At 45.0% G+C, this 14,270-nt stretch overlaps 1 protein-coding gene across 3 annotated transcripts in view; it reads right to left on the bottom strand.

The window, feature by feature from the left end:
- The window catches only part of ENO4 (enolase 4), a 175,299-nt gene extending 162,456 nt beyond the window's left edge, over positions 1-12,843 (bottom strand). For 2 of the 3 annotated variants that reach the window (XM_030204749.1, XM_030204748.1), the window contains exon 1: positions 12,582-12,843. In XM_030204749.1, the coding sequence (XP_030060609.1) occupies positions 12,582-12,746 (165 nt within the window). In that variant the 5' untranslated portion in view covers positions 12,747-12,843. Of the gene's footprint in view, positions 1-7,038; positions 7,124-12,581 lie in introns of those variants that run through there. The other variant, XM_030204750.1, reaches the window with a different exon arrangement.
- Between the last annotated feature and the right edge of the window lie 1,427 nt (positions 12,844-14,270).

A 14,270-nucleotide genomic window follows, 5' to 3' on the forward strand; every position in this document is an offset into this window, starting at 1 on the left:
GTTGAACCAGCAGTGGTGTAATTCTATCGAACCTTGAAGCCCTGCTAATGACACACGCTGCAGTATTCTGTATTATCTGTAGACGTTTAATATTTGTTTTGGCTAACCCTGCATACGTAATATTACAATAATTCAGGCGCGTTGTAATATATGCATGTGTTAGCATACAGAGTGAAGCCTTGTCAATTGAATTTCTAATGGAGCGCAGTCTTGAAGAATATGCAGGAAATAGATTTACATGTAATGGAAGCAGTGCATGTGAATTTATCTCATGCATATTCATTGTAGGTATCATGAAAACCTGACTGGCTAGATGTTTCCCAAAGACTGGGTTGAGAATACCCTACTCTATGGGAACTGGCAGAAAGGGGGTTTGGGGCTTTCTGATCTCAAGCTCTACAATAAGGCCTGCCTACTTCAACATCTGAGAGATAGCCATGACTATACCCCTTTATTCTAAGAAAAAGCATTTCTAGTCCCATAACACTTCAATTTGCTAACACAGGTATCTAAGAAGCCTTACTACCTAGTCACCTGAAACATGGCATTATAATTTGTCTTTTATGGGGTGTCCGGCAGTCCTTCATCCAGTTGTTGGAGGGTAACCCTAATACTTCCAAATCAACTGCTGATACGAGGCAATATAGAGTGTCCCCCTATGAAGGAGAACAGAGTCTTCATTCACTAGGAGGACCAGGGAGTTCACCTGATTGAACATTTGATTGATGGAGAGGATACACCGATATCATATGGGGCATTCCAGTACCTTCTTACCACCCAATGGGGAAATCAATTAGACTTTTGTCAGCTAAAGCACTATATACAATCATTAACCGGAGATAGTTTACAGTTCCCTTTGGGGGAGAGAGTACATGTCTTCTTGAATATCATCTCCCCAGATAGGGTATCCATTTCTAGATTTTATAACGCTTTGCAATTAATGGAAAGACTAAAAGATGTCATGGTTTTAAAAACAAGATGGCAGGGGAAGATAATGTTACATAAGAACATGAGTTGCTATACTGAGACAAACTGAAGGTCAATCAAGCCCAGTATCCTAGTTCTACCAGTGGCCAATCCAGGTCACCAGTAACTGGCAAGATCTCAGAACAGTAAAACAAATTTTATGTTTCTTATTCTAGCAATAAGCAGTGGATTTTCCCAAGTCTATCTTAATAATGGTTTATAGACTTTTCTTTTAGGAAATTATCCAAGCCTTTTTTAAACCCTGCTAAGCTAACTTCTTTTACCACATTCTCTGTAAATGAATGCAATTTTTCACAATCTGCATGCGTTTTGACAACTTAATAGTTTTGTGTCATCTGCAAATATAATCACTTCACTCGTCGTTCCAATTTCCCAGTACAGATCCTTACAGCCCTCCACTATTCACCCTCCTACATTAAGAACAATGGTCATTTAATCCTACACTGTTTTCTGTCCAATAATCAATTCCTAATCCACAGAAGAACATTGTCTCTCATCCCATGACTCTTTAATTTTCTCCACTACACCAACTAGCTCACCATTATCCATGTTTAGTCAAGCCTTCATAGTAACATAGTAACATAGTAGATGACGGCAGAAAAAGACCTGCATGGTCCATCCAGTCTGCCCAACAAGATAAACTCATATGTGTATACCTTACCTTGATTTGTACCTGTCTTTCTGAGGGCACAGACCGTATAAGTCTGCCCAGCAGTATTTCCCACCTCCCAACCACCAGTCCCGCCTCCCATCATCGGCTCTGGAACGGACCGTATAAGTCTGCCCTCCACTATCCTCGCCTCCCAACCACCAACCTCTCTTCCCCCACCTGCTCCGCCACCCAATTTCGGCTAAGCTTCTGAGGATCCATTCCTACTGCACAGGATTCCTTTATGCATATCCCACGCATGTTTGAATTCCGTTACCGTTTTCATCTCCACCACCTCCCGCGGGAGGGCATTCCAAGCATCCACCACCCTCTCCGTGAAAAAATACTTCCCGACATCTTTTTTGAGTCTGCCCCCCTTCAATCTCATTTCATGTCCTCTCGTTCTACCGCCTTCCCATCTCCGGAAAAGATTTTTTTTGCTGATTAATACCTTTCAAGTATTTGAACGTCTGTATCATATCACCCCTGTTCCTCCTTTCCTCCAGGGTATACATGTTCAGGTCAGCAAGTCTTTGTTCATATGTCTTGGAGCGCAAATCCCATACCATTCTCGTAGCTTTTCTTTGCACCGCTTCCATTTTTTTAACATCCTTCGCAAGGTACGGCCTCCAAAACTGAACACAATACTCCAGGTGGGGCCTCACCAACGACTTGTACAGGGGCATCAACACTTCCTTTCTTCTGCTGATCACACCTCTCTCTATACAGCCTAGCAACCTTCTCGCTACGGCCACCGCCTTGTCACACTGTTTCGTCGCCTTCAGATCCTGGGATACTATCACCCCAAGATCCCTCTCCCCCTCAGTACCTATCAGACTCTCACCGCCTAACACATAAGTCTCTCGTGGGTTTCTACTCCCTAAATGCATCACTTTGCATTTCTTCGCATTGAATTTTAATTGCCAAACCTTAGACCATTCTTCTAGCTTCCTCAGATCCCTTTTCATGCTTTCCACTCCCTCTCGGGTGTCCACTCTGTTGCAAATCTTAGTATCATCCGCAAATAGGCAAACTTTACCTTCTAACCCTTCGGCAATGTCACTCACAAATATATTGAACAGAATCGGCCCCAGCACAGATCCCTGAGGCACTCCACTACTCACCTTTCCCTCCTCCGAGCGAACTCCATTTACCACCACCCTCTGTCGTCTGTCCGTCAACCAGTTCCTAATACAGTTCACCACTTCGGGACCTATCTTCAGCCCATCTAGTTTATTTAAGAGCCTCCTGTGAGGAACCGTATCAAAAGCTTTGCTAAAATCTAAGTAGATTACGTCTATAGCACGTCGATGATTCAATTCTCCAGTTACCAGTGCCGCACGAAAGACTCCTGAAGAAATTGCAGAGTCATGGAATCGGAGGTAGGGTATTATTATGGATTAAGAACTGGTTGAAAGATAGGAAGCAGAGAGTAGGATTGCGTGGCCAGTATTCTCAGTGGAGGAGGGTAGTTAGTGGGGTCCCGCAGGGGTCTGTGCTGGGTCCGTTGCTTTTTAATGTATTTATAAATGACCTAGAGATGGGAATAACTAGTGAGGTAATTAAATTCGCCGATGACACAAAATTATTCAGGGTCGTCAAGTCGCAGGAGGAATGTGAACGATTACAGGAGGACCTTGCGAGACTGGGAGAATGGGCGTGCAAGTGGCAGATGAAGTTCAATGTTGACAAGTGCAAAGTGATGCATGTGGGTAAGAGGAACCCGAATTATAGCTACGTCTTGCAAGGTTCCGCGTTAGGAGTTACGGATCAAGAAAGGGATCTGGGTGTCGTCGTCGATGATACGCTGAAACCTTCTGCTCAGTGTGCTGCTGCGGCTAGGAAAGCGAATAGAATGTTGGGTGTTATTAGGAAGGGTATGGAGTCCAGGTGTGCGGATGTTATAATGCCGTTGTATCGCTCCATGGTGCGACCGCACCTGGAGTATTGTGTTCAGTACTGGTCTCCGTATCTCAAAAAAGATATAGTAGAATTGGAAAAGGTACAGCGAAGGGCGACGAAAATGATAGTGGGGATGGGACGACTTTCCTATGAAGAGAGGCTGAGAAGGCTAGGGCTTTTCAGCTTGGAGAAGAGACGGCTGAGGGGAGATATGATAGAAGTGTATAAAATAATGAGTGGAATGGATCGGGTGGATGTGAAGCGACTGTTCACGCTATCCAAAAATACTAGGACTAGAGGGCATGAGTTGAAGCTACAGTGTGGTAAATTTAAAACGAATCGGAGAAAATTTTTCTTCACCCAACGTGTAATTAGACTCTGGAATTCGTTGCCGGAGAACGTGGTACGGGCGGTTAGCTTGACGGAGTTTAAAAAGGGGTTAGATAGATTCCTAAAGGACAAGTCCATAGACCGCTATTAAATGGACTTGGAAAAATTCCGCATTTTTAGGTATAACTTGTCTGGAATGTTTTTACGTTTGGGGAGCGTGCCAGGTGCCCTTGACCTGGATTGGCCACTGTCGGTGACAGGATGCTGGGCTAGATGGACCTTTGGTCTTTCCCAGTATGGCACTACTTATGTACTTATGTACCCAATCAAAGAATTCAATGAGATTCGTTTGGCACGATTTCCCTCTGGTAAAACCATGTTGTCTCGGATCTTGCAGCTTGTTGGCTTCTAGGAAATTCACTATCCTTTCCTTCAGCATGGCTTCCATTACTTTTCCAATAACCGAAGTGAGGCTTATTTATTTATTTATTTATTTTTCCTTCAGCATGGCTTCCATTACTTTTCCAATAACCGAAGTGAGGCTTACCGGCCTGTAGTTTCCAGCTTCTTCCCTATCACCACTTTTGTGAAGAGGTACCACCTCCTCCGTTCTCCAGTCCCTCGGAACCTCTCCCGTCTCCAAGGATTTATTAAACAAATCTTTAAGAGGACCCGCCAGGACCTCTCTGAGCTCCCTCAATATTCTGGGGTGGATCCCGTCCGGTCCCATGGCTTTGTCCACCTTTAGCTTTCCAAGTTGTTGATACACACTCTCTTCCGTGAACGGAAAGTTTCTATTTAGCAAATTGGCTTTTTCTTCATCATTATCTACATAGCGGTAGCCCCTCCTTACATTTCTAGCCACTTGTTCTTCCGCTTGCGCCTTCGCCAGACGTACCTCTCTCTTGGCTTCTTTCAGTTTCATCCGGTATTCCTCCCCGTGTTCCTCTTCTTGAGATTTTCTATATTTCTGGAACGCCAACTCTTTAGCCTTTATTTTCTCAGCCACTTGCTTGGAGAACCATATCGGTTTCCTTTTCCTCTTGCTTTTATTTACTCTCCTTACATAAAGGTCTGTGGCCCTATTTATTACTTCTTTCAGCCTGGACCACTGCTCTTCCACTTCATGTTCGTCCTCCCAGCCCATCATCTCCTTCCTCAGGTATTCCCCCATTTTACTAAAGTCAGCACACTTGAAATTCAGGACTTTTGAGTTTAGAGTGGCCGCCCTCCACTTCAGCTGTTATATCAAACCAAACCGTTTGATGGTCACTGCTTCCCAGGTGTGCACACACTCGCACATTTGATACACTATACCCATTTGTGAGTACCAGATCCAGCATCGCTCCCTCCCTCGTGGGTTCCGTCACCATCTGTTTGAGCAGAGCACTTTGGAAAGCATCCACGATCTCTCTACTTCTTTCCGATTTGGCAGACGGAACCTTCCAATCTACATCCGGCAGATTGAAATCTCCCATCAACAGAACCTCTTTTTTCTTTTCTAATTTTGAATATCTGCGATCAGATCTTTATCTAGTTCCTCTAATTGTGTCGGGGGTCTGTAGACAACACCCACGTGGACAGAGGTTCTATCATCTCTTTTTAAGGTGATCCATATTGCTTCTTCTTTTCCCCAGGTCCCTGTCATTTCAGTTGCCATGATATCATTCCTCACATACAGAGCTACTCCTCCATCTTTACGACCCTCTCTATCCTTCCTAAATAGATTATAGCCTGTAATGCTTGCATCCCATTCGTGGGAACCGTTGAGCCACGTCTCTGTGATTGCAACAACATCTAAGTCTGCCTCCAACATCAGGGCTTGAAGGTCATGAACTTTATTGCTTAGACTACGAGCATTTGTGGCCATCCCTTTCCATCTATTTTTCTTGGTATGTGTTTCAACATTAGTGATTTGGGGGTGTCTTTTCATTTTGGGTACCTTTATGTCTTTTTGTTCCAACTCTATTGCTTTTTCCTCTGCCTCAGTTTTATTTTCAGGAGCATTACAGTGCTGTAATGGAGCAAAAGAATTCTTTAGGGGCAACACTTGTGCGGGCGGATGCTTCTGTGTCACATGACGAAGTCTGCCTGAGCCTACTGTGAACCATCTGTTCTTATGTGGTTTTATTCTTTGAGGGAGTGGTGAGAAGCTATTTTTCTGTGCAGTCCTAGAAGCTGCTTTAATTGTATCCAATTCTTGCGTTACTTTACTGAGCTCTTGTTTAAAACTAGATAGCTGAAGACAGATAGGGCAAGCTTTAAGTCTCCAGATGATTGGCCTTGAAACTAAAGTACCACAATTATTGCAGAGAATAAAAGTCATCCTGGTTGGTTGAAATGGGTATGAACAGGTGTACTTAGTTGGGGTTAACAGTCTGCAAGACTGCCTGTGTATGATTGAGTAAAGTTAATGAGGTTTGGTGTGTCTATAAATGAGTGGAAAACCCTGGGGTGGGTGGGTGGGATTATAAGTCCCAAAGTGTCAGCTAACTACTGTTGTTCTCAAGGCAATTCTCTAGATGGGGACCAGAATTGGTACAGTCTGGTCAAAGAATTTTCAAATGATTTAACTTTCAAAATTGCCCTAGAATATAAAAAATAAACTTTCCTTGTTGTAATATAAATCCAGATATTCCCAATAATATCAGTTTCAACAATGTAAAATGTACATTAGAGCCCCAATACAATACAATACAATGCAATGCAATACAATACAATGCAATGCAATGCAGCCTCCCTCTCTCAGAGCTTGGCAGGAAGAGAAAGAAAGAAAGAAAATAAGAGGTTTCACAGGGCAAAATTAATTAAGCACTAAGCATTAAATTAAAGAGAATATCAGGTATCTCACCTATAGCCAGAAAGTTGAGAAGTTTGGAATTTAAAAGGTCCGAATTTGTTTTACTTTGGAGGAGTTTGCTTCAGGTACAGAGAGGTCAGCACCTGAGCAAAGTTACAAATGGTTTGACCCCTATTCAGAGCTCAACCCTTACCTCCTGCTGTGTAATGATTAAGTCCCAAAGTGTCAGCTAACTACTGTTCAAAGTAATAAAGCAGATTGGTGAGGGAAGACTTCCTTTGGCTGAAGCCATGCTGACTCTGTCCCATTAAACCATATTTGTCTACGTGTTCAATAATTTTATTCTTCATAATAGTTTCCACTACCTTACCTGGCCGGGACTGACATCAGGCATACCGGTCTGTAATTTCGAGGACCATTCCTGGAACCCTTTTTAAAAAATTGGCATTATATTGGCTACCCTCCAATCTTCAAGTACTACGGACGATTTGTGATTTAATGGTCCCACAGACTTCCTTATAGGCCTTCTATTTCTGATGTACCTGAAAAAGGTATTATTATAAGTTTTTCTCTCTGTGGCAAGTGTTTCTTCACATTCTCTTTTAGCCTTCTTTATTAATGATTTGCATCTAGCTTGACAGTGCTTATGTTGCTTCTCATTTTCTTCATTCAGATCCTTTTTTCATTCTTTGAAGGATGCTCTTTTGGCTCTAATAGTCTCTTTCAAGTCACCTTTTAACCATGCTGGCTGTCGTTTGCTGTAAGTATTCTCTGTCTTTCAAATCTATTGCTAATGCTTACTGTAAAACTTGCATCAAGCAAAAGAGAGCTTCCCTCTGGACTTTGTAAGATGTAACGTGTGTGTTTGGAAATTCTTGATTTTTTTTTTTAATCAAGCCTGTGGCACCCAACACAATGGGAATTATTTTGAGGTTTTCAGTTTGACTATGAGAATAACCATATAGAGTATGATGTACCCAGGGGTGGCCCAAGGCAAGGTACCACCTGAGACAGGGATGAGCCCTTCTCCCAGCCGAGTTCTACCATCTCCCCGCCTACCTTCCTTCATCCCGTTCCCCAAATTTACCTTCTTTCTTCATGTTCCAAAAGTCAGCAGCGGCAGCAATTCTCATACACTGCCCTGTTGCCAACACTGGCCTCTTCTCTATTGTGGCCATATCTGAGGAAACAGGAAGTTACATCAGAAAGGCAGCCACAGTGAAAAGAAGAGGTGGGTGTTGGCGGTAGGGCAGCATATGGAAATCGTGCCTGATGCTCCCAGCTTTTGGAACATAAAGAAGGTAAACTGGGGGAATGGGGAAGAGGAAGGAAGGGGGAGATGCTCCTCCGTCAGAGTGTCACCTGAGGCCCCCACCTCAGGCAGCCTAATCGTTGGGCTGCCCTTGGATATAACCTGTACAATAATGAGAAAAGGAGGAGCCCTGGGGAGGGGTGCCAATCAAAGGCCTAACATCTTACTGCACTGAACTAAGGGATCTTTTTACTAAGTAGCAGTAAACACTAATGCGTGCTTCCTACATGCCAAGATACACTACTTGTGGAGTGCATTTAAGTGTTCTGCAGTAGTTGTGGCATCTGTGCATGCTTCTCTGGCACACAAAAAAATTGTATCTTTTATTTTATTTATTTATGGCATTTATACCCCGCTCTTTCCCACTCGATAGCAGGCTCAGTGCGGCTTACAGGATGTGGTATAGAGTATCATAGAGAACACAAAGTAAGGTACAAGGTGTGGTACAAAGTACCAAAGAGATAACACAGAGTATGGTATGAAGTATCACAGAGATGATCCAGTTGGAAAGAGTAGGACAATAGGGAGGGATGTGTGGGAAAGGATTGGAGTATGGGTAGTGTGGTCTGAGTTCGAGAATTAAGTTGGGTTATTTGGGTAAGCTTGTCTGAAGAGGTAAATTTTAAGCAGCTTTCGGAAGTGTAGATGTTCATTGGTTGTTCGGATGTGACGAGGTATTGCGTTCCAGAGTTGGCTGCCTATAATGGAGAAGTTGGATGCATAGTAGGTTTTGTATTTGAGGCCTTTGCAATTTCTCCCTACTAAATAGGTGGTGGTAAGGACACACAACTCCAAAGAAAATTCAAATATACCATAAGACAAACCAAAAGATTATACTACAAAACTCTAATTGGTCCAAACTACAAGGACACGCATAAACTCTTCCAACTCGTGAATAAACTGCTAGATATTACACCAATCACAACCAACAACAAAGACGCACCAGGAGCAGATAATCTCGTGAGATATTTCAACGAGAAAATCGTACAACTGCAACTCAAGATACCTGTCAGTACCATCGACTATATGGAAATCCTCAACTGTCTAGACCCATAACCTGGCACTTGCCCAGCAGACAGAACCTGGACCAATTTCGAGACACTATCAGAGGATATTGTCTCCCAAACGCTCAAAAGATTTGCCAAATCTCATTGCAAACTAGACATATGTCCAAACAACCTTATGACATCCACTCCTCAACAATTCATAACAGACATAACGAAACACTTCAATTATATGTTACAAAATGGACTTTTCCCGAAGGAGAAAGGAAACATTCTACTCACCCCCATACCCAAAGACGCAAAGAAAAGTGCCAGTGAACTAACAAACTACAGACCAGTAGCATCTATTCTTTTAATAACCAAACTAACGGAAGGATTGGTGACCAAACAACTCACAAACTATTTAAATAAATTCTCAATACTCCATGACTCTCAGTCAGGATTTCGGTCAAACCACAGCACTGAAACAGTACTAGTTACTCTCATGACCAAATTCAAACAAATGATTGCATCTAGAAAGAACATACTTCTTCTACAATTTGACATGTCAAGCGCTTTCGACATGGTTGATCATGGAATACTACTACATATCCTTGATTACTTTGGAATTGGAGGTAACGTTCTCAACTGGTTTAAGGGATTCCTAACCACGCGATCATACCAAGTGACATCTAATTCGACTTCCTCAGCCCCATGGATACCAGAATGCGGAGTCCCACAGGGATCTCCCCTCTCGCCGTCTCTATTCAACTTAATGATGATACCCTTGGCTAAATTATTATCAAACCAAAACCTCAACCCATACATATACGCAGATGACGTAACAATCTACATCCCATTTAAACAAGATCTAAAGGAAATTTCCAATGACATCAACCAAAGTCTCCATATCATGCATTCATGGGCGGATGCATTTCGGCTAAAACTTAATGCAGAAAAAACTCAATGCCTAATACTCACCTCTCAACATAACAAGAACAAATTCACCACCATTAACACACCAAATCTGAACCTACCAATTTCTGATACCCTAAAAATTCTTGAAGTTACCATCGACAGACACCTAACACTCGAAAGCCACGCAAAGAACACAACCAAGAAGATGTTTCACTCAATGTGGAAATTAAAAAGAGTAAGACCTTTCTTCCCAAGGACTGTTTTCCGAAATCTGATACAATCAATTGTGCTCAATCATCTAGACTACTGCAACGCACTCTACGCCGGTTGTAAAGAGCAAATAATCAAGAAACTTCAGATAGCCCAGAACACTGCAGCCATATTCGGTAAGACAAAATATGAACGTGCTAAACCCCTACGAGAAAAATTACACTGGCTCCCACTTAAAGAACGCATCACGTTCAAAATATGCTCCCTGGTTCACAAAATCATTCACAGAGATGCGCCAGCCTACATGTCAGATTTGATAGACCTACCACCCAGGAATGCCAAAAGATCTTTCCGCACATTCCTTAATCTGCACTTCCCTAATTGCAAAGGTCTAAAATACAAACTAATGCATGCGTCAAACTTTACATACGTGAGCACACAGTTATGGAACGCATTGCCGCGCAACCTAAAGGCGATCCACAAACTAATGAGCTTCCGCAAACTCCTGAAGACCCATCTCTTTGACAAGGCATACCACAAGGATCAACCAATATACATACACACAACTTCTCCACATATATCCTGTACTATTTTATTATACCTGCTTGTAACACTACTATCATGCTTCATCATTATCATGTTGAACAAGATTTTCTAACATATTTCCACTAATCATGTATTGTAAGCCACATTGAGCCTGCAAAGAGGTGGGAAAATGTGGGATACAAATGCAATAAATAAATAAATAAATTGGGGAAACTAATGCCTGGCAATTAATAGGAAAAATGGTAATGTGGCCATTTTACAGAAATGCTAGAAGTGGCCTCGGCACGCAGGGCAACCCACACCTTAAATCCCTGGTTACTTACTTCACATGTATTAAATTGCTTCTTGAACCAATTGTAATTTGTGTTATATTCTGTACATTACTATGTTTTATTGTAAGCCACACTGAACTTTAGTCTATTTCGGGCTAATGCAGGGTATATATATGGAAAATAAATAAAAAAGTGCAGGACACCTTCTAGATTTGCCCATAGAATGGTGTAAACCGATGTTAAAGCATTCAGGGTCTTTTGGGGCAGACTGGACGGACCGTGCAGGTCTTTTTCTGCCGTCATCTACTATGTTTAATGTGAGCAAGTGCAAAGTGATGCATGTGGGAAAGAGGAACCCGAATTATAGCTACGTCATGCAAGGTTCCACGTTAGGAGTCACCAACCAAGAAAGGGATCTAGGTGTCGTTGTTGACGATACATTGAAACCTTCTGCTCAGTGTGCTGCTGCGGCTAAGAAAGCAAATAGAATGTTAGGTATTATTAGGAAAGGAAAGGAATGGAAAACAAAAATGAGGATGTTATAATGCTTTTGTATCGCTCCATGGTGCGACTGCACGTCGAATATTGTGTTCAATTCTGGTTGCCGCATCTCAAAAAAGATATAGTGGAATTAGAAAAGGTGCAGAGAAGGGCGACGAAAATGATAAATGGGATGGGACGACTTCCCTATGAGGAAAGGCTAAAGCAGCTAGGGCTCTTCAGCTTGGAGAAAAGGCGGCTGAGGGGAGATATGATAGAGGTCTATAAAATAATGAGTGGAGTTGAATGGGTAGATGTGAAGCATCTGTTCACATTTTCCAAAAATACTAGGACTAAGGGGCATGCAATGAAGCTACAATGTAGTAAATTTAAAACGAATCAGAGAAAATATTTCTTCACTCAATGTGTAATTAATGTCTGGAATTCGTTGCCAGAGAATGTGGAAAAGGTGGTTAGCTTAGCGGAGTTTAAAAAAGGTTTGGACAGCTTCGACCGTTATTAAATGCAGGGCAGCCGAGAGACTGGGCCGGGCCTGGGACAAGGCAACCCCCCCCCCCCCCCCCAGGGGGGCAAGGCGCCACAGTCCCACCCGCCTCTGCCACAGGGCCGGACCTCTTCCACCCAAACCCCCGCCAGCAGAGGTGCTGTCTTCTGACTCCGGCGTGCGCGGCCCACACAGACGCGCTGCTCTCAGCTGACTCTGCAGGGCTTCTTTGCGTCTGACGTCCTGCACGTCAGACGCACAGAAGCCCTGCAGAGTACAGCGAAGATCAGCTGAGACTCGGAGCGCGTCTGTGTGGGCCTCGCACGCCTGAGTCAGAACAGAAGACAGCACTTCTGCTGGCGGGGGTTCGGGTGGAGGGGGTCCGGTGGCGGGTGGGACTGCGGCACCAGGCCCGGGAATTTTGTCCCCCCCTCTTGGCGGCCCTGATTAAATGGACTTGGGGAAAATCCACTATTACTGGGATAAGCAGTATAGAATGTTTTGTACTTTTTTGGGGATCGTGCCAGGTATTTGTGACCTGGATTGGCCACTGTTGGAAACAGGATGCTGGATGGACCCTTGGTCTTTCCCATTATGGCAATACTTATGTTACTATGCCGGGGAAATCAGAACTGCGAGTGCCACCATCATATAAGCCCACTTTGCTCCTAACAGGCCGCGGCTCACCAGGGCTCCGTACACGTCGTCGGGGTTGCTGAAGAAGATGACGTTTAGCGCCTCCTCGATCCGGCCCGGGACCCCGTTCGTGCGGTAATACTCGGCCGCGCGCTGCTTCAGCTCGTACAGCTGCCGGGCGCCCGCGCAAACGCGACCTGTCCCGCGAGAACCCATAACAAGGACGCCAGAGAGCGCGCGGTAATTAGTACTAGTAGCCCTTTGAACTCCGAGGGAACCGGCGGCAGCTCCAGTCGCTGAAGAGAAGTTCAAATCGGCGGCTGGCGGGAGGCTCCGCGCGCTGCTGCTGTTGTGCCTGTCCTGTCCTGGACTCCTGGTTGCTAGGTTACGGCAAGCCGGAAGTGGGAGAAGAACGTTCGCCACGCCAGACTGCTGTTAAGGCTGAGGTACTGCGGTTTTCCATCCCAATTTGGGGTAACCTTCGAAAGCTAATCGAGAAATGTATTAAGTTATGTCCAATAAAAAAGGTATCATCTTATTTTCTTTTCCATGTTTTATTTTGTTTGATTTCTATTGACAGCCCAATTGGTCTACTTTTCAAGACCGAGCCTCGAGAACGTGGTTTTCCCGCCCAAATGAGCCACGGGTTGCGGGATTCCAGCCCAAATGAGCTGCGGCCCGGGTTTCCAGCCCAAATGAACCACCGGTTTCCAGCCTGTTACCAGGTGGAAAATTTTTTTCCCACCCAATCCAGCGTAAAAACAGCCCAAAACCCGCCCAAACTCAAACCCCACCCCTGACACCCCACCCCCGCGTCATCACCCCCGCCGTCATCAACCCCGCCCCTGCCGTCACCGGCCCCTCCTCCCCCGTCATCGGCCCCGCCCAAAACGTCACTAACCCCGCCCCCGCGGCCAAAAAAACCGCCCGAAAAACCGTGGAAAAGAAAAAAAAGAAGCCCAAAAAACCGCGACCCGCCACGGGCAAAAATTTCCCGCGGCGGGTCGCGGAAAACCGCCCAATTGGTCGGTAAAACCGCCCACCTGGCAACACTGTTTCCAGCCCAAGTGAGCCGCATGTTGCGGTTTTCCTGCCCAAATGAGCCACGGGTTGCGGGATTCCAGCCCAATAAGCCAGCCCAAATGAACCACTGGTTGCGGGATTCCAGCCCAAATGAACCACCGGTTTCCAGCCCAAGTGAGCCGCGGGTTGCGGGTTTCCAGCCCAAATGAGCCGCGGGTTGCGGTTTTCCAGCCCAAATGAACCACTGGTTGCAGGATTCCAGCCCAAATGAACCACCGGTTTCCAGCCCAAATGAGCCACGGGTTGCGGGATTCCAGCCCAAATGAACCACCGGTTTCCAGCCCAAGTGAGCCGCGGGTTGCGGGTTTCCAGCCCAAATGAGCCGCGGGTTGCGGGTTTCCAGCCCAAATGAACCACTGGATTCCAGCCCAAATGAGCCGCGGGTTGCGGGTTTCCAGCCCAAATGAGCCACCGGTTGCGGGATTCCAGCCCAAATGAACCACTGGTTTCCAGCCCAAATGAGCCGCGGGTTGCGGGTTTCCAGCCCAAATGAGCCACCGGTTGCGGGATTCCAGCCCAAATGAACCACCGGTTTCCAGCCCAAGTGAGCCGCGGGTTGCGGGTTTCCAGCCCAAATGAGCCACGGGTTGCGGGATTCCAGCCCAAATGAACCACTGGTTTCCAGCCCAAGTGAGCCGCGGGTTGTGGTTTTCCAGC

This window comes from Microcaecilia unicolor, chromosome 5 (assembly GCF_901765095.1).
Source record: "Microcaecilia unicolor chromosome 5, aMicUni1.1, whole genome shotgun sequence".
In the NCBI taxonomy this organism is placed as follows: domain Eukaryota; kingdom Metazoa; phylum Chordata; class Amphibia; order Gymnophiona; family Siphonopidae; genus Microcaecilia; species Microcaecilia unicolor.